The 21,523-nt window shown below is 39.9% G+C and overlaps 1 protein-coding gene across 5 annotated transcripts in view; it reads right to left on the bottom strand.

The window, feature by feature from the left end:
• Nucleotides 1-3,205: 3,205 nt before the first annotated feature.
• Nucleotides 3,206-21,523, bottom strand: part of phactr4a (phosphatase and actin regulator 4a) — a 48,815-nt gene continuing 30,497 nt past the window's right edge. For 3 of the 5 annotated variants that reach the window (XM_072675429.1, XM_072675430.1, XM_072675428.1), the window contains 11 exons: nucleotides 21,083-21,163; nucleotides 19,902-20,963; nucleotides 18,083-18,622; nucleotides 11,739-12,234; nucleotides 10,441-10,682; nucleotides 9,770-9,926; nucleotides 9,025-9,080; nucleotides 8,429-8,490; nucleotides 7,346-7,483; nucleotides 7,026-7,102; nucleotides 3,206-5,289 (listed from right to left, as the gene is read on the bottom strand). In XM_072675429.1, the coding sequence (XP_072531530.1) occupies nucleotides 5,274-5,289; nucleotides 7,026-7,102; nucleotides 7,346-7,483; nucleotides 8,429-8,490; nucleotides 9,025-9,080; nucleotides 9,770-9,926; nucleotides 10,441-10,682; nucleotides 11,739-12,234; nucleotides 18,083-18,622; nucleotides 19,902-20,963; nucleotides 21,083-21,163 (2,927 nt within the window). In that variant the 3' untranslated portion in view covers nucleotides 3,206-5,273. Of the gene's footprint in view, nucleotides 5,290-7,025; nucleotides 7,103-7,345; nucleotides 7,484-8,428; nucleotides 8,491-9,024; nucleotides 9,081-9,769; nucleotides 9,927-10,440; nucleotides 10,683-11,738; nucleotides 12,235-13,210; nucleotides 13,343-18,082; nucleotides 18,623-19,901; nucleotides 20,964-21,082; nucleotides 21,164-21,523 lie in introns of all 5 variants that reach the window. The other 2 variants (XM_072675433.1, XM_072675431.1) reach the window with 2 other exon arrangements.

The raw sequence follows: 21,523 nt of genomic DNA, 5'->3' as shown, positions 1-21,523 counted from the left end.
AAAAAGAACAAATAATGCACTCAATCGGCATGGCCTGTATGCACGCAAAACATTGCTGAAGAAAACGCATGTTAAAGAGCGCTTAAAGTTTGCTCAACAACATTTAGACAAGCCTGTGAAATACTGGGAGAAGATAGTCTGTTCAGATGAGACCAAAATTGTCTTTGGGTGCCATAATACACACCATGTTTGAAGGTGCAAATCACCCCAAAAGCACCATACAAACAGTAAAGTTTGGAGGTGGGTACATCATGGTGGAGGGTGGTTTTTCAGCATATGGCACTGGCTCGCTTCATATAATTGAAGGAAGGATGAATGAACAAATATACAGACATTTTAGACAAAAATCTGCTGCCGTCTACCAGGATAATGAAGATGAAACGAGGGTGGACATTTCTGCAAGACAATCATCCCAAACACAGCCAAGAAAACTCCCAATTTTTAGAGAAAGGAAATAAAGCTGCTAGAACGGCCCAGCCAACCACCTGACCAGAATCTAATTGAAAATCTATGGAAGGAACTAAAGCTCAGAGTGCATAGGAGGAGCCCACCAAACCTTCAGGATTTTAAGAGCGTTTGTGTGGAAAAATGAACCAAAATCACACCTGAACAATGAATGCGATTAGTTTTTCCATAAAGGAAGCGTCTTAAATCAGAATGTCTTTTTTTCACCAAGTATGTTACACATACAAGGAATTTTACTTATTGAGAACAACACAAATATGACATGTAACAAACAAACTGTTAACAAGTATTACACTGAGAGAGAAAATACACTAAACAATAAATAGATTAAAAATAATAAGTTAAAAAAGTACAAAAAAAGGAAAAAAAAACATGATGTTCTGATATAATTATAAGCATTTACAGAAAATCAACATCTGTACAGCTGCATGTTATGAATCAGTACTGTGCTGCAGTCCAATTTGGTTTAGTGAGATTTTCAAGCTCAGTTCAGTTATAGATTAGGTTTATAGATTAGGGTCTGAGGTGTCCACTGTGGTTTAGGAGCGCTACAGCTCTGGGAAAAAAAAGCTGTTAGCGTGCTGTGGTGTGCTGATTTTGATGGTTCTGAGTCTTCTACCAGAGGGAAGTGTCTGGAAGAGGTGATGTCCAGGATGAGAGGGTTGAGCTGTAATTTTTTCAGCATGCTTCCTTGCCCTGTTGGTGTAGATCTCCTGAAGCGTTGGCACACTGCATCCAATGATCCTCTCTGCTGTCCTGATTACATGCTGTAGTTTGGCTTGCTCTTGGGAGGTGGAGGAACCAAACCAGATGTCAAAGCTGTCATCACCAAAAAAGGCTTTTGTACGAAGTATTAAATACATTTCAGTAAGCATGTTCAAAACCTTTCTCCTGTGTGGATTGAATAGGTTGTTGCCAGTGAGAATTTCATGTCAATAACACCCGCTGTGTACTTAACACGTGGGTATGAGGGACATACATATGTGACTAAACATATGTAAACCATGTAGAAGCCATAATGCAATCACACAAATTATATAAAGAGCAAAATGCATTATGTAAAATGAAATCACAAGCAAGAAAGAAGCCAAGGGGGCGCCTGGATTGCTCCGAATCACAGTCACCATGTACTACAGTGATGGCAATTTTAATAGAGCATAGTAACTTGTCAGAAAAAGTTCTGATGTGGGAGGCAGTTTTCGTTGGACTCCAAGATGGCACTCCTGGATTAGTACATGTTAAGTGTCTGCATAGGGCGAAAAGGTCAATAGTCCTGAGAGCACATGGCTCCTCTTATCAAGGCAAAAATCTCTGTAGCAAGGCTGAACATCAATTAAGGTGCTCTGGAAGGAGCACTCATTCTGCCCTCCATAGGAAAATTTTTATGACATTTCTATTGACTTCAGCTGGGACTCAGTGCATCCCGAAAGAAAAATTGTTTGTGTTAGCGGGTTGGAGCCGGATGTCTGGTTTAACTCTCAAACACTTTTATGACCATGATCCGGGTGCTTCTCCTACATGCACATCCATACACCATTACACGATCACCTCCAAAGTTTGACTGTTCTTATTTTGGAATGTTGTTTTAACTTTACCAAATCTTTATGTTCCTCCCTGGGTTAGCAGTGGTTTTCATATTGCAACTCTCATGGATACCATTTTTGTCCTGGAATCCTGAAAGTGGACCTTGTCTTAGGCAAACCTACAGCTTCTTAAGATGCTTGTCTGGGTTATTTTGGAGTTTGGTAGGCTGCTCACTTCTGTTCAGATTCATCAATGTTCCAAGTTTTCTGCATTTGGAGATAAAGGCTGTGGTTTGCTGGAGTTTCTGCAGATTAGACAACAGTAGTGCTTTGTAACCTTCCAGTTGGTTATATTTAATAAGTTTTCTCATCAAGAGTTTCTTTTCATTGTGGAACAGTGTGCTGCTTTTTGAGACCTTTTAGGCAAATTTAAATTTCTGAAAAGATTCTAGTCTATAAGCTGTTTAGATTCAGTAGAACTGACAGACATTTGGCCTGGATGTGCAATATATATATATATATATTTTGCTGAAGTTTGTCTTATACATAAATCTTTGAAGATCTTTCACAACACTGTATATTCGCTAAGCATTTCTGATAAAATGATTGGACAATCATTGGATAGTTCATCAGAAATGTCATCAGAAACCATATTTAGTGCTATGATAAAGTATTTTCTTCTGTAGCAGTTAAATAGACACAACAGACAGCTAAGAGAGCTCAGCACAAGAGCCAGATCTAAACACAAACTTCATGTAACAAATAGAGTGGGCTCTCGAGAGCCAACAGGCTCATTATAAACTGTTGCCTTGCCAATTCACATGCAAAGCTGTGCAGAGGACAAATCAGGAGCAGTCAAAACAAATACAGCCAGAAGAGCATCAAAGAATAATAAACATGGAAGGAGGTAAAACAAAAATGCCAAACGAGTGAACCTGATGTTAGAGTGAACAGGATATTAGAAAGCACTGCCCTTTAAAACTGATCATGCAAAGCATGATCAAGCAAAGATGACAATTACAAACCAAATCAGTTGGAAAAACCAAGCATAATGAGAACAATGAGATCTATTAGTAGGTTATTAATTCAAATTTCAAAAGCTCTTCAGACCACTTGATTTGTCTGGCCATGAATATATCAGCTAGAGCATCAAAGTGATATAGTCCTACAACACGTCAAAAGCAAAATTCTAACTTAATCCAAAAAATACAAATGAGTGTTGATCACTATTGTATTATTATAGGTAAGTACAACATATTTTAACATACGTAAACATAAACTGCAACCAACTGGGTACTGCATAAAGTGTACTTTATATTGAAGAAGCAACCAAGTGCTAGAGCTCCCTCAACAGACCATGGCAGAAACTTGCAACCAGCAGCTTCCACCACACATCCCTTGTGATGCTCACAAAACACGAGTGACAGCAGAAAAGCATTTGGAGAATCAGGACTGCATCACCTACTGAAGACATGTGGTGTCCACCACATGACAAGTAATAGTGGCTTCATTGACATGTTTTCCACTGACCTACAGCATAACTTGACACAGAAATGCATCTGAAATTGAGTTTTAATAAAATCATGAAGTGGCTGTTCATTTGTTATTTGATTTCTTCTTTTTACATAAAAAAATAACTATACATCAGTAGAATAAAACATTTTCCCAGTGCCTTTTTTGCACTTCTTTCACTGTTCTCATATGTTCACATGTATGCTTAAAAAAACAGCTTCAGGTAATACTATAATTACAATTAAAATATATTTTGAACATTAGGAAGACAAAATATACAATTAAATGAATCTACAGTGTACACCTATTATACATGAGGTCTCCTATGGGCCTCCAAAACAGTGGATCATAAGACAAACCAAAAAACATACCAGGCCACAAAAAAACACCCAACAAAAAACAAAGCAAGTGTGCCTTATAATTTTTTAAGGTGAAAAAAGTCCTGTTTGCAATGTCAATATTAACAGTTCAGTGTAAAGATCTGCAGTTACATTTAGGCTACAAATGACTAAAGTGCCATGCTGCTGGTATATCGAAAAGGGGAATAAAGCACACTTGTACAACAGTTGCATAGCTGCATTGCAGAAAATGGTCTCCTGGCAAGTAGAATCATAAAAAAAATTAATAAAAAAAAAGAAAAACCTGACTGTATCCAAGATTTCTCATTAGAAGATTAAGACTAATCATTGGTTAGTTTCACTTGTTTTGAGTATTATGATCAAGTGAAAATACCTTATACTACTAAATAATGCTTTAAATGAGCTAAATGATCTGCAAATAGATGAAATGACTTACTACCTAGTAACTGTTCAACTTATTTTGGATGTTTCTCTAAATTTTATTTGCATTTAAAACAAGCAGAGCTATGTTAAACAATCTTAAAGCATTCTTACAACACTCTCATAATAATAAAGTATATAATTTACACTAGATGTAAGATTTTACTTGCCCAGAGGTCATTTTTTACAGTGTACATAAAATAAAAGTAAAATAACAGTACAATGCACATAAAGACAAACCGCTACCCTTGCGTAGTACCACAGAGAAATCCTGAGTTTGATATGGATGCAGTTTCCATTACACACATCAGTGGTGAAGGCTATTTACTGTACATTACTACTACAGACTCTTAGCTCTTCCAATAACGTGAACCTTTTCCATTATGGACACTGAAACACAGAGGGATTCTAAAGTATTTCTGTATCAACATTATTAAGGCAGAGGTGAACTGCACGTTTAGCACTCACACATTCACGCACATCGTGCACTAATGCAACAGTTGCAATTTGTTCGCCATTCAAAGATCTGGTGTCCAACACAAAAGCAATGACTTTTGCACAAAAACATGTATTTATGATCACAACATTTTGCATGATCTAAAAACAAGACAAAGGCAAATTTCTTTTTCAGACAACTCATTAGGAAGAGAGGCTGCACGCACCATGAAATCGGTCAGAACCCTAGCATTCACTGCAGCCCTTTCCCAAGTGTTGTTATGAGTTCACACGGTGTCAATTTGGTTTAAGGAATAGTTCGGTCCAATAGTGTCTGTTCATCCAGAGCTGTGTTAGCATGTTTGGATGACTCATCTCTAAGCGAAATACATGAAACCCTAGTAAGTTTTGTTCCTGGTTGATTGGCACTCTACACCGACCCTTAAAAAACAAAAACAAAAACAAAAAACAAAAACTAAAAAAAAAAGCAAACACGATACAATCTGCATCCAGAACAGCTGTGGATTCTTCGGCTTGCTATTTTCTTTGTTGATGTTAGTTAAGGCCGGTGAAACCTGCGTAAGACAGGAGACATTCTGTGTTAATGTGTACATGCATTTGTCATTTTTCAGTGATATGTGGTGATAATATCTTTGTGATGTGATATAACAGCTGATGTGTTCTTTTCATAAAATTCTGCACCATTGTTTCTCTTCAAACATACCTTTGCTCATTATGGCCAAAAACACATTTTAACGTCATTTAATGTCATTAGTTCACAGGACTATTTTTATGTAGTCTGCTCCTGCTTTGTGGGTATCAACTATTTAGAGTGCTAGCCAGCTGCGCAGTGGAGCCCATGGCTGATTGTAGAGACAAGGTTTGAGTATTAATGATTTTTGTAAACAAGCCACAGCCCTGTAAAGCTAATTAAGGTCTGAGACCTTGGTAAAAGTGATGTGAGCTCAAATTTCTTGGGGTTCCCAAAGTTTGCATGGTTGCTCCTTTTTGCCCTTTCCACTCTAAAATTGTGCAAAAGAAAACTAATACAATAAGCTTTACCTTAGAGATTGATTCTACTCACTTAACTATTTACAGTAATCTATATCTAAACGTTTGCATGCCACTGAAAACAAACAGCAGCAAGCTTTGGCATTAAATATTATCCTTATTAATATACTTTTTTTTTCTATATTTTTGTGTGAAAGCAAAGGGTAAAATGCTAAAGGTGAGGTTTAGATACATCATATGGACAAAAGTATTGGGACAATGTGAGTGCAAATTTTGCAAATGCAAACAGTGTGCTGATGGCTTCATGGCCGAGAAGCTGCATGCAAGCCTTACATCATCAAGAACAATGCCAAGCGGTGAATGGAGTGGCGTGAAACATACCATCACTGCACTATGGAGCAGTGGGAACATGTTCCGTAGAGTGACTAATCAGGCTTCTTCATCTGGCAGTCTGATCAACAAGTCATGCTATGGGGTTGTTTTTCAGGGGTTGGCCTAGGCCCCTTAGTTTCAGTGAAGGGAAATCTTTTTGCTTCAGGATACCAAGACATTTTCAACACAAATATTGTAGTGTTGGAAAAGCCCTTTTCTGTTCCCACATGACTATGCCTCAGCGCATAAAACAAGGTCCATAAGAGCATGGTTGGGTGTGTTTGGTGTGGAAGGACCTGACTAATCACCAGTGAACACCTTTGGGATGAACTAGAACTGAGATTGCAAGCCAGGCCCTCTCGTCCAACATCATTGTCAACCTCACAAATTATAAATTAGCAATACTTCCCACAGACTTTCAAAATACCTTGTAAAAAAGCTTTCCCAGAAGAGTGGAAGCTGTTGTAGCCGCAAAGTTGGGAGAGCAACTCCATATAAATGTATAAAAGATTTTTTATATTGATGTCATACAAGCTCCTATGGCTAATGTGTAGGTATACATTTGTCCAAAGAGTGTCCTCAATGGTATTACAAATAAAATGCATGTTTAAATAAAATTGTGGCACTTTCACTTAAATAAAATTATTATTTTATGTCTAAAATAAACAGGAGCTTTCTATTATATATTGAGCTTTATATTGTAGAAAAAATGTGCAAGATCTTGGAAATTAATCAGGAGATTGGTTGATACAGTTGAAACCAATATTGGTTTATCAGGAGATTGGTTGATACAGTTGTTAACCACCTGATAACTGTCAAGCAAGTAATATTTTTCTCCACACAAACCATGTCTGATCAGTACTGTGAGAATCAGCAGTTCACCTGCAACATTCCATTAAATTATTAAATAAAAATGTCGAGGACATACCTAGTGTATATCCTGCTGTCCTCATGAACCTCCATCTCTGAACTCTTAAACTCGTTCAGCTCTTTTCTGATGGCAGCCTGCAACAAAAAGGGTCCAAAAAGTGAGAATGTCAGTTTTGACCAAGTGGCTGCCAAAAGATCTTCAATTAGTGGATTAGAGTTACCAGCACTAATCAATCTGTCATAGTGTGATTTTTTTTTAATCTTCAGAAAATACAGAATTACTAACATCTGCTCCTGGAGCTCCACCTTCCTGCAATGCTTTTTCTAACTGCATATGCATATATCCTGATTCTATGAGGCATAAGAGAAAATTTTGACCTTATCAGCAGGGGTGAGTTTGGTCCAAGGTTTGTCTGCACGCCGATCATAGTCTTCTGCATGTGTGCTCTCCACATACTCGTGGAAGCGAAGAATCTTCCTGGCCTGCAGCTCAGCTACTGTGGGCCTCTGGGACAACTAGAGGATCAAACAAATTCATTAAGATAACACTGCTACAGGACGACTAGCAAGCTCTACAACAGAAGAATAGGGCACGGTGTATTGTGTTTAAACATGATTGTATTACTGGCTTTTCCAATAAGACTGCAATTTGCACACATAGGCAATACTTTGGTGGTGTGCCCAGGTGTATGAATACCCCCAAAGCAGTTTAAATCTGGCTTTGGCAGCCACTAGGCTAGTTTAAACCATGAAATACAGTGTCATGTTGTTCAAATAAAATAAATGATCTTGTTTTTGAGCTCGTTTTTTGGTTTTTGATGTGTGTTTAGTCCCTGTGGTTAAGGTTTATACACCGTGGTAGAAATGCAAGCACTAAGGTACTTGTTTTACCAGTTTTAGCTGACCATAGTCCACTTGTTTTGTGTGCACTTGAGCAGAGGTGGAGTGTTACAATTTCAAAATGGGTGTCAAAATCAAGTGTGGGTGACTGCACCCTAAATCTTCACCCTTTACATCACTAAAAAAGTAATATACTTATATAAGTATATTACTTCACATAAATAAAACGGAAATAAAACTATGAATTAAATACTCTCACATTATTGATGTGAAATGTTTGTAATGTTTTATAAACCTACACTGTATTCCAAAAAATATTTTAATAGACCATAACAAATATGTCAGTCTGCAACAATGTAATAATTGTAAATAAATGGCTGGTGTCTTCCTGGTAGTCTGACTCCTAGTCCATCCTCAAACTAATTTCCGTTGATCATTTCCATGGTTGCTAAATGATTTAGGTAATTCAAAAGGAAAGTTATTTTGACCCACAAATGCAATTAGTGAGATGTGTACATGTCACAGTTCTGCAGTTCTACTGAAAGGAGCTGGCAGTAGCCAAACATTGCACTCATGTCTCGTGTAGACAAGAACTGGTGTGTGCGTGCGTGCATGTCTAACCTTTCTTGTGAGTCTCCGCTTGATCTCGCTCCGCTCTGCTCGTCGGTCTGCCTCATTTTTGGCTGGAATTAGAAGTAAACATTCCATGCAGTTGAGGGAAACACATGGCGCACACACACTCACACAGACACAGAGCTGCTCAGAGCCACACTTAAAAAAAAGTCTGTATTGAGAGTCCACACAAGGCATAGCTTTGTTTCACCATCTCTTCTTACTCAACTCCCCTTTAAGAAAAGCGGGGTAAAGAGGGCTCATCAGCTAACAAGTTTCATCTTAAAAACTGGACTGTTTTGCACTGTTTTGAAAGCATAATCAAACCATAAATTATGAATAGTTATATGCTTCAGACAGGTCCTGCAGCAATGTAGATCCAAGCAGACATGCTGAGGCATTTAACATTCCATTGAAATTAGGGCAGGTGTTTTTACTATGAAAGCAGACCACCAGGAGGCAGCAGTGTGGCCTTGGATATAATGGAAGTACATTCTGAAGAACACCACGTGGCTTAAGCACTTTGATGCTGCAGTTTTAAGAGTAGGATAAAGAAAGCAAAGCCAACAAAGTCATGTGAGGCGAGATTGGCAGTGGAGACTGACCTTGCAGAATGTTTCTTTGCTCCAGTTCTTGTTGCGTAGGTCTCTGACTCAATCGCCTAAGAGGATACAGTACCAAAAACAGACACTGTTAATTCATGAACATGCACACTTTAAATATTGACAGAAACTCATTGTGGCAGTTTAATTATTTAAAAGTTACTGATTTTGGCAGTTACAGAAAAGTAGTTCTGAGGACTACTTAAGACTTTTGTCAGGTTTTATGAAACAATACTAGTTTTCATTTTGCAGCTCTAATTTATCGAGGCAAGCATGAACTTTCCCAACGATTTAGTAGCTCTTCTGTGGGCCTGCGCTCTCCATGCACATTAGTGAGCCTTAGGTGCCCATGACCCGGTCATGGGTTCATTGGTTGTTCTTCCTTGGAGCATACCAGGGACACCCCACAAGACGCTTGCCCACGGTCCCTACTTCCAACACTTGAACTTCAAAAACTGACTGCTCACCTGCTGCCTAATGTTTGCATCCCACCCCTTGACAGGCTGACCGATATACACACATGTGCCTCTGTTCTATTTTTTCCCCATTGCAAAAGCAGTCCCTGGCTGAAATATTTCCTAACCTCTTTAGAACTTCATTGCAAATTGCTGAAACTAATAGGGTGCCCATATGTAAATAGTTTTTCTTCGTAGAGTAATATCCATACATTGACTGTGAATGGTAAATGTGTGCAGTTTCAATTTTCAAATCCTATGGGCCCTTTAACACAGACATACAACATGCGTACCGTGTGAGTGTGGTGCCAATCTTGCTGCGGACAGCTTCCCACTGTTCACGACTTTTCCAGCTGCTGCTCTCCTGGTCCCTCAGCTCGTTCTTTTCCTGCTGTTTCTCCAGCTTTAGAGCAAGAGTGTCCTTTCGTTTCACACGATTAGCCAGACCCGCTACAATACACACAAAGAAAGACTTGTTAGATTTCAGTATTCAGAATTTTTAATACAATATTAAAAAGGTTTCTCAAAGCAACATAAAACAGGTTGCGTAACCGCAACAAAATAACAACAAAATGGATATATATATATATATGAACATGTATATTTTGATTGTTGCAACTCAAAAATCAGCCATAACATTGATACCAGGAAGTGAATCAAAGGGTGAAATATATTGGGCCAAATTGTGATGGTTAGACAACTGGCTCAGAGCATCAACTGGCTCAGAGTACCTACCAAAATATTACATTACATTATATACATACCTATATTACATTATATGATACCACATGAATACCACTACAGGTACTAACCATCCCAGCACGTATGCGTATTGTTCATGTGAAATCTGCCAGCTGGCTATGAAAACTCAGTCAAACACCGCAACTAACAATATTAAACTAGGGATTTGACTATTTTCCAGATTTAACGAATTGACAAGGACTGTCTAGCTAGTGTATCGTACTTAAAGGTACATCTTCCTCGTCTTCATCAGGATCTTCTCTGTAGTGGACGGATCCGTCTGAGTCACTCTCCTCATCTTCATCACTGTCTCCAGCACCAACGCTCTCAGGGATGACTGTAACGCTGGGATTCTCCACTATGCCCCGCCTACTCCGGGGCTCCAGCTCCAGCGGCCTGGCAGGCCGGGGAACAGGGCGCAGCTTCGCCAACTCTTCCTCCATGTCAAAATCATCATCTTCAGGCCTGGGAGAGAAAGATTTTATATTATTATTATTATTATTATTATAATATATATTATATTATATAATTTATATTTTATATATATATATATATATATATATATATATATATATATATATATATATATATATATATATATATAGAGAGAGAGAGAGAGAGAGAGAGAGAGACATCTTTAAAGCTGCTGAAATATATTATACAACAAATGAATTGCTCTTATGGCCAGCATTAATTGTTCTTATGCTTCCTTAAGCAGCTCAAAAATGCTGAATTAAAAGTAATTAAAAAGTAACTTTATATAATAGTATAATTAAATTACAATTTTCTTTTGCTGAATTTAGAAATACATTTTAGACAAATTGAGACACCACTATATTGTATATACTTGCATGTATATACTGCATGTTTTGAATCAATTCAGCACTAATTCTGAAAAAGTACAATATGTTGTACAATTACATTTTGAGATTTACTGCAGAGGTGTGGATGACAGAAAAAAACAAATTATTCCGATCCTGGAAGAGGTACCACAATTCATGACTATAATAAGATCCCTTTCTGAATTCCGAACCAAGTGCAAATTTCAAACATTGGCCTGGCCCAGATCAAGCCTGCCCGTTCACACTGGTAGCTGATCACTGAACTCGTCCTTTTGGTTGCGTTATCTCAGGGGGTGGGGGGACCTGAAGTTACCAAATGCCAATGGCATTCACTTCAGCTTTATGCTACAACAATTTACTATAAAACAATACTATTCTGTTTTACACACTTTTTTCTGGGATTCAGTTGGAGCGGAAATAAAAAATTCTTTAAAATCATAAATTTATATTTAAATTTAAATAAATTTCCATGCTTTAATTCTCATCATTACATCCACTTAAACAGGACCAAACAGGGACTCGCAATGACGTCAGGACTCTCCTGGCACCAGCGAAACAGCCTGGACAACTACCCTACATTAGAGCACTTGTGGGAACTTACTGTAACCTAATATATCATAACAATACATCCCATCATTAGCCACTCCTAGGTACAGCACAACCTTTTCTGTACACTCACAGTCTCAGAGGCTCGATGGTGACGGGGAGCGAGTGTCGTACATTTGTCTCAACTACAACCTCTGGTGGCGTCTCGAAGAGCAGAGAGTGAGCTCGGTGAGAGCCATCTGGGTTTGGCAGTGCATGGCCGGGGCTGGTCAGCGCCCGTTGTATTAGGATGTGCAGGGGCACGGCCGGAGGATGGGAGGGCGGCTCTGTAGTGGGGCTTGGGGGGTCTAGGCTGGTGGTAGGAGGCTGGGGGTTAGCACGAGGAGGGGACGGAGGGATATGGGCAGGTGGAGGAGAGACTATTCCAGGTGCAGAGCAAGGGTTTTTGCTGTCTTCTGATTGGGAGGGGGGAGGAGCAGGGGAGGAGCCTCTGGCAGGTGGCTCAGGCTGAATTGAAGAGTGGTCCTCTGAGTGGCGTTTGGTAACCGGTGTTGTCCTCATTGGCGGAATGGGAGGGGAACGCTTGGCTGCCGATGGGTTTGGGACTCCAGGAGCTGAAGGTGCATCCGCTATGAAAAATGAAATAGATAGTTAGAAAAGGCTTCAACACACGCACAACTGCGAAAAGATAATAGGGAGTAAATCATTCAGCAAGAATACAATATCAACAGGCAATGATGTACACGTTAGTGCAGTGTTTTCTACTCCTGGACCACATTTTGGTGTTTTCACAGCTCTAACACACTTCCGTTAAAAGGGGTGTGTTAAATCAGGGAAAACACTGCAATGTTCAAGGCGGGGATACTCCAGGCTGTTAGTATAGCATGTAATCAGAATGGTAAACATTTTACATGGAGCCTAGCTTTACAGAGTAAATGAGGTTTTTGCCGTGCTGTACTCTTCAGTCATTACAAAACATGTACGCAAAGCAGGAGACAAAAATAACTTCTAACACATCTTTGGGTTTCATGCAGAATGACTAAACACAATCCTTATCACAGCATGCTAGACAATGATAACAACAGAAATATATGGCATGTACTTCCCAGCCCACTGAATTGGTAGGGTTGGTGGTGTTAGATTTTACTCTAGGATGTATTTTCAGATACAAATGACTGCTGGCCATGGTCTGTTAGTTCAGTCCAACATCCAGGTCTTATTCCAATGCAAAAGAAGCTCCCAGCTCTCACTTCCTCTCCTGTATAGGTCCTTCATTAACAGTGCTGAGAAACACAAGCACTAATCATTTTCCAATGATTTATTATTTTTTACTTGTCTGTATATTAACAAACTTTTGGTACCTCACTTACACATCATTTGAACTTGCACATCCTAAAATAATTAAAAAATCTGCCAAAATAAAAAATAACTGTGCACCTCTTTATTGTATATTTCACACTAGGGTAACTAAAAGAGAGGAAGGGAGGAATGGATGCAACTTCTGCCATGTTTTGGAACATGGCCCTTTGTGATACATGCATGGTCAGGGGATGGACTCTTTTAGCAGTTACTGACAGGCACACATGCCAAAGGGCAGGTTGGCACCTGGGCAGGGCAGTTGGCCCCGGCGACACAAGTAGCTGGGAAGAGAGAGGTATATGCCGTGTTCTGCCTGCTGTTTCCAGCTGGTCCAATATGGAGGAGGCTGAGCTCTAGAATGTCTGTGTAACGTTGCAGCTAGGGGGGTGAAGGGAATGAGGGCAGAGGTCAATGCAGTTGGCCCTTAACTGATGACCTTACTTCAACATCTCAGGGGGCAAATCTTTAACCTCTAAAACGTTCTGATAACTAATCAAACATTATATTGCTTTGCTGCATAGGATACACCTCCTATAGAACGTAGCACACACTGTTGGAATTGTGTTCACCCACAATTTGTTTTGGGATTGCATTTTTCTACCAATAGTTTAAATAAACATTGTGTTTGCGGTCATAAAAAACAACAACAACAAAAAAAAAAAAACATACTTGCATCTGAATGTATAAGAACACACCCCCAATTCCCTCTCTGCCAAAATGTCCTTTGCCTCCAGAAACTTGTGTTGTTTGTAAAATACATATTTGTTCAATATTATGGCTTGAAGAGCAATGCATGCAACAATCCAGGTAAGTACAAAGGGATTAAACTTTCTCAAACTTACATTTTCAAATTGGGCTGTGATATTGAAAAAAAAAAACAAACAAAAACAAAACACTGAGACTGTGATGTTTTGTTGTTCTCCGATATATATTGCGCTATTTGAAAACACAGACATTTTCAGCAGATTTCTCTAGAAGTCAGTGATCCAAAATCTTAAAACCAGATTAGTAGTATATACATAAATATTGGATGAGCATCAGCCAATACTCGATTTGAGTATTCAAAGAAGTAAAGTGAGATCACTAAATACAACAAATTACATAAGAGACAGAAATCAAAACTCAAACTGCCTAATGAATTGTTTTATAATTGCATTTTGGCACCCTAAACTGTAACTGAATATGATTTTGGAAGGGAAGTTGAAGGTTCTAGAGATTACCAGCCCTTTTTCCAGTGGGTGAAGAGTACTGATCTGAGCTTGACCATGCGGAGTGGTTGCAATAGTGGTGGTCTATAAATGGCTTAATACTGAAGTGGCTTGGGTGTCTGCACCAAGTCCTCAAATGCTGGCAGCAGCTGTGTGCCTCACCCTCAATATGCCCTTGACAGGCTATGGGTTTGGCTCTGTATTCGGCAGGCAGCCTTTAAAGAGGGCACAGCTTTCAATTCTGGCATTCCATGTTACTGCTAAAATGCTTGTGGCTAACACTCCAATACTGTGTATGAAATAAAGCACTACAACTTGGCTGCTGTGCACCACTGCATTTTCTTCTAGTTGAATTGACATCAAGCAACTGATGTATATATAGAAGACAATTGATGCCACTTGTGCCTTTTATCCTTTAAAGTGTGTTGCTGTGAGAAATCGTTGACAAGCAACAATGGTAACACCATGATGGCAGGGTAGCGAGACTGCCTATTATGAAACTACAGTCAGATTCAAGAACATCAAAACAATATATCTGAAATAGCATGTAAACATTCAGCTTCAATTCATGTAGTTCAGTGGACTATATAAAATGGCTGTAAAAAAAATAAATTGGCCCAAAATTTTTTGCTGATGTGTAATAAGGAAAACAGCATCTACACCATTGCTTCCCCTAGCTCTGCACTATGTAACTTTGGTGAAGCAGACAGGACGACACAAGGAGAACTGCGTAATGCTGCATCATATTTATGTAAACGCCTGTAGTATTACTCTCCTGTGACAGTCCACATGCTTCTTTAACATCAGAATCAGGTTCTGTATCTTTCAGCTTGTTCAGAAATGCATGTGCACATCTGTCCTCTAGGTCCAAACTGTAGGCGGGACCCAAGATCACAGAAATATCAAGAAATTTAAATGTTCACGTAATGCTGTTTTAAAGCCGAAGACTTCAATCACATTTTGATTTGCTTCATTTCAAATACACTGTGGTAACTTAAGATCGAGAAGAAAAAAAAGGACAAATTGACAACAGACAGAAATGTCAACAGCAGAGGTAAATTATCCAAACTGTGTGAAGAGACAAGAGAAAAAAGGAGTAAAAAACTCCTTTTAATAACAACAGGAATAACAACATTGAGACAAAATGTATATAAATATAAGCATATTATATCTCAGTATACAGTAGATCAGTAAACTAGAACTGGGCTGCTTCTTGTCTTCAGAGTAGCTTTAGTCACTCTTGGAATGCAGTTAAACAAGTTCTGAATGATCATGTTGAAATTAGATCATTCTTCAAGACCAGACACATTATCACAGTGAACAGCCCCAATAATGTATCTGGCAATGAACAGATTTTTAAAAACAAAATGTAGTAAATATTACAGACCACTTCACTTCCTTCTAAAACACTTAGATCTTTAGGCTTTATGCTTTTTAAACACTGACTTTACTATCAATTACTCAAGCAGTATTTTTATACCAATACCAAGTTTAAAAAAAACAAAAACAATTAAACAAACAAATAACATTCATCACTGTCTGATCACCAACATCTGCCCAGTAATCCAGTCATTAACCCTATTATATCCATTGGGTGCCAACATGGTAAAAAGATATTACTGTCTGAAAGTTGCAATTAGCCTGCTACCCAACTTGTCCAAGCCTTGATAGTCGGCTATGAGACTATAAAGTGTGCACAGTTACAATTAGTCATTTACTTTGTGAGCAAACTGAACTTTTCATTTGATCATTTTTCAGTTTTAAAACAACACAGGATGAGCCTTCTACAGACATTTATTTTGAGCTACACAGAAAGTTGGCATAATAAAAAAAAATATATATAATTTAATGTTCTACACCTTCTGTTACATTTTTGGTGAATGGCAGAAACCTAAATAAAGTAATATTAATGAAAGAGAACTTAAATAAAAGAAATACAAGAATATGTCCATGTTAGACTACATTATGTGTTTTTCAGTTTACAAAACCTTTAAATAGTTTTACTCTTTACACAGTAGTACTAATTATTTCTGCCATCATAGCTGAGTCTCAAGGAAGAACACGGTGTATTGAACAGCTAGAGTAGGTTGCATTAAGCATTACATTTCACTGTTACATGTACATAAGGCAGTCATTGAAGAGATTAACATTTTACTCTAGCCTCATATGTAACTGGTCTGAAGGTACCATGTTGTTAACGGTTCTGAGCAAATAGCAACAGCGAACATCCATTGGAAGACGTATCAGTTTCAGCCTGCAGCGCAGCGTGGGTTAAGGTAAAGGTAAAGGTAAAGGTGCACGTATTTGTCACTGTACAGTGTGGACTGTACAGCGAAATGTGTCCTCCGCATTTAACCCATCTGGTAGTGAACACACACTCACACACACACGTTACGCACTAGCATTAAGATAACATGCTGTGACACAAGACAGAAACCCGCTGAATGAACACACAAACCAAGCCCATTAGCAGGTGTGTACATGGGACGTACTGCTGCTCTGTGAGCAGAGCCAGCCGAGCAGCTTGTCAAGCACAAATATTCCAAAGACAAGCCTACACCTGCTCTTTTATACACACACATGTATACAAAGACTCTTTATCCAAAATGCTCTCTCCTGTCACACACACTAACCCCTGGACAAACAATTACACAAAAAAAACTTTATAATAATACGTGTAAATATATAAGTATGATAAATAATCTCTCCAACAACTTGTTGGAGAGTCCATGATCCTCTTGCCAATAGGGCAAAACAAAATTCAAACGGTCTAACAGGCAAAAGACACAGAGGGTATTTTGCAGATATCTTTCAGCCCACATCACAGGAAAAGTACACTTTCCACTGACTGGGCCAAATTCCATGGATGAAACTCATACTGCGGAAAACGTCTGTTCGCTAAGTGGTGCATTCCGTGCAGCTATATGCTTGCTGCATCTCAAATGAGCATTTCTAGTTCTAAGCAGAACCACTTCAAATAAAAGAATGGGGACCTCTGCCCTGGCACTACAATATTAATAATATTTAAAAGCCTTGAGAACTATCATATCTGCTGCTTTCCAGCTGACAACTTGCATTATATTAGCAAGCCTTATCAAAATCTCCTTAAATTAGCCCTAGTTATGCACTGGTAATTCCCAATCACTACAAATTAATATTAAAATTTTTGTAATGTTCTACTTAAGATGATGTTAGACAACAATGAACAGCTAAGAGGACTATCCCCCTCATCACCCCCTTGTTTAAACTAATCAGATTTTATCACTTTCTTTAAGATGTTTAACAAGATTCAGCAATCTCTTCAGTAAACTCCCTCCATTCCCATCAGTTCCCATCCTTCCTCCTTCTTTATGCTACAACATGCTTTTCATCTTTTTCTACAGACATCCTCACATCCCAGCCATTTCATTCATCCCATCTTGCTCAATATCATCTCCCAGGACCTCCCAGGTTTCTCTTCATTGCTGCCATCATAAACAGATCCTAATTGTCACTTGCCTTTAACACCACCATCTTCACTTTCCTTTCAAAGGTCTCGACTGTGCTGTCTACAGTTAGCTGTCTCTCTCTCGCTCACTTAGAACCATCTCCATGTCCTCCAGAACCATCTCTTAGATCCCAACTAGTCCTGTAACCCCTAAACTGGAAGGCTACTGTCCTTGTAGACAAATGCTCCAGAGGGAGAAAAAACTACAGCAGCCACAGTCAATAACAAAAAGTATTTTATCGCTGTATACGCAACATGAATGCACTATGTTTAAACATTAGCCTACATAATCTTGGATGAGACAATAACAGGTAAACAAGCCAGGTATACTGTTTTCATTGCATTCAATATAATTTTCATTATTTTTGCACTGAGGCTTCTAATTACACCAGTGGGCAACAGCATCAAGCAGACAGGACTCACCTTGCAGGGTTACTGGGTTACTGTTGCGGTTGGTTGGTTTGGGAGGGGGAACAGGGGGCTGCTTAGAGGTTACAGGGGGAGCTGGAGCAGTAGAGGCAGTAGATGCAGCAGTGGCAGAAGGGGCAGCTGGGGTAGCAGGGGCAACAGGGGCAACAGGGGCAGGGGGGGCAGTGTGGACAGCAGGGAGAGCAACAACAGCAGGGGCAGGAGGAACCGCATGACCAGGGACAGCAGGTGGGGCATCTTGGCCTCCGGCCTTGACTGCAGGTACAGGACTTTGGCGAGGTGGGTCATCTACTATTAGCGACACAGTCCGGGGAGGGGGCTTAGCGATTGGGGGGGCAGAGGATGAAGAGGATGTTGAAGATGCAGATGATGCTGTTGAAGATGATGATGAAGATGAGGCATGGCCAGACTCTGTGGAAGCCATCAGCCATTTTGGAGGGAGGATGGCTTGTTTAGGGGGAGGCTGTGGCTCCTTGAGGGGGATGCGCCCCGGTTCGGGCTCAGGGATGGGAGTGAAGCGCACACCAATGGACCCTAACACAGGGTCGAAAGTCACCAACGTGCACACAGACACAAAAACATAAACATGAACACACAGAAAAACACAAGACATGAGCAACACAAAGCACAGTCACATAGAACAACACAGGGGAACATGTGCAAACAGCACACTAAATGGCCCATATCACGGAGAAGCCAAATATCCCTCAAACTTTTATTAAAATCAAATAAATAATAATAAATTTTTGCCTGATGCAGTACGCAAACACTGTTTTAACAGTTATAAAACTGTTCATTCCACTGTACATATAGAAACGAAGACCTCATTTACACCTGGTCGTTTCATGTTTTTGTACAAGGATAGGAATTGTTACCTAATAAAATTTTATCTCTTTTGTCGCTGTCAGAACAATACCTTTACAGGACAAGAAAAAGGCCTTCAATAATAGTAAATATAAAACAAAAGTCCTTTTAGAGCATTTCTACTGGTCCATTCATTTGACACAAAGTAAAGAACTGCCACTTTCACATTATGTCAAAATGGAGGTTTTTGTATGACGGTGATGATTTGGCAGTGAACTGTGCGTAACGTGACATTCAGATTGCTATGTGGCAATTTGCAAACCAGGTCATATGCAACACCCAGCTACCTGTGTTGCATTTTTCTGTTCTTTTTGTAATCGTTTATTTATTCATTTTCCATTATTATCCATTTTTAGCAATAAAATACAATACAAAATAAAACAAGAAAAGAAAATGGGAGTGATTGTGTATACCACCCACAAACCCTGCCCCACCCCCCTTTTTTCTGTTCTAAAATATGGTTGCATACTCATTTCATCAAGCGATTTGGGCAATCAGATTTAAAGATCTGTTTTAAATGCCTCCACTTTTAAGTCATATCTTGATATAATCCTGATACTCCAAATGCATGAAACAGCCAGATCCAAATGAGGTCCAAGTTAATGAACAGCCCATTTGGATCCCCCCCCCAAAACAACAAATTTATATATGGTTTATCTACCAAATTATTCTATAGCAGTTTAGGTTAGGAGCTAGGATTTAGGAGTTTGGATTAGTATAACATTAGTTTTACTAGTTAAGGTTACTACAAGGTTAGGGTTAGGAGCTAGGGTTAGTGTCACTATAGGGTTACAGATAGGATCTGACAATTCAGGAACTACCTAATGGTTTCTATTATAAGCCATTATATTCACTTCTAAGTGTGGACTACCCATACTACCAATGCAACAGACAGATATTAGGTTTGAGCGTACCTTATTTTCACTACTATAAAAAAGGTATATTTTACCTGTGCGGGCTCTGGGGTCCTCCTCAGAGGGTAAGCATCGTGGCAGTGTGCTTCTGCGGTCAGCCTCAGAGACAGGGCGGACCTTCTGGCCCACTTCAGAAGTGTTCTTCTGCAGGGTGCTCCTCACGTCCATCTCAGAGTGAGGCCTGACCATCTTCCCATCCGAAACCTGCTTCGCCGGCTCTGGCCTCTTGCCGTCCCTCCTCTCTCGTTCTTCTTTCTTTTCCCGCTCCTCTCTCCTCAGTCGCTCCTCTCGCTCTCGCCTGTCTCGTTCTTCCCATCTCTCCTTTTCTTCCCGTCTTTCTCGCTCCTCTCTCTTCTCCTTCTCCTCACGTCTTTCTTTGCTGTCCTTCCAGTCGCTCTCTGGCCTCCTCTCTCGCTCATCTCGCCGTGGTGGTTCATCTCTCCTGTCATCTTTTCTGTCTTTTCTATCCCTGTCCTCTCTCCTCTCCCGTTCTTCTCTCCTTTCTCTATCCTCCCTTCTTTCTCTGTCCTCCCGTCTGTCTCTGTCATCTCTCTTTTCCTCCCTATCCCCTCTTACATCTCGCCTCTCCCACTCCTCTTTGTCTCTTCTTTCCCTATCCTCTCGGTCCATTCTTTCGTCCCTCCTGTCTCTCCTATCTCTCTCTTCTCTGCGTTCTCCTCTTACATCCCGTCTGTCTCTGTCCTCTCCGTCATCCCTCCTTCCCCGGTCCTCCCTCTCATCCTTGCGCTCTCTGTTCTCATCTCTACGTTCACGGTACCTTCCCTCATCCTGCCCGTGTCTATCACTCGGTAAAGATGACATGCGTTTCTCGTTATCTGACTCGAGACGGCTGCGGCGATCTGAGTCCGAGGGCATGCGCATGCGTGCGTCCACGTCCAGAGGCTGCCGGTTACGGGTGACGTCCGATGGCGTCCGGCTACGGCGGTCGGTTTCAGGTGCCAGGGTGCTCTTTCGGTCCTCACCCTGCGTTCGTCGTGCTGGGACCCGCATTTCTGATCCAGTGTCTGGCCCCCGGTCCCCTGATATAGGTGCTGTGTGCCCATTTTTCACTGAAGGAGCTTTTATGTCATTGCTCTCTACAAAACAAGGACAATAGTGTGTGTGTAAATATATGTATAAATGGGTATAACAGCTTAAGAAAACACGTGGAAACTCTCATTTCTGAGTAGGCATGTGTCTTGGGGAAGCTTTGTACCATTCTCTGAGATTTCTTTCAGCACTCCTTTCTCTATCAGTTCTTCTCTGGGCCTTCTCATCGATATTTTCCTCTCCAGCACTGGCAACAGACGGAGAGAATTGGTTAGAAACCGGGTACCTCAGAATTACAATGCAAAGCTCAGTTTAACAGATGACATGAGCCTGACAGTCACTATTCAAGAATAGCATCATTTTAAAATGATGGCTTGATGAAACTGTAGTTGTAAGGTGTAAACCTCTCTTACATCCTGTTAAAGCAACTTGCGGCCTACCAACCATAATACCTTCTACGGCTCACATGAGGACTTTACAGCCATTTTTATTAAAGATAACAATTACGTTGGCCTAATGTAATAAAATGTAATATCTGGTCTATCTGATCAATAAGAGAAACATGTTTTTTACTCGAGCTGCCTTTCAACTTTCAGTTTTCAGTATA

Source organism: Salminus brasiliensis, chromosome 3, assembly GCF_030463535.1.
Source record: "Salminus brasiliensis chromosome 3, fSalBra1.hap2, whole genome shotgun sequence".
NCBI lineage: Eukaryota > Metazoa > Chordata > Actinopteri > Characiformes > Bryconidae > Salminus > Salminus brasiliensis.
The sequence above is the reverse complement of the archived record's forward strand: the minus strand, read 5'-3'. Positions and strand labels throughout refer to the sequence as shown.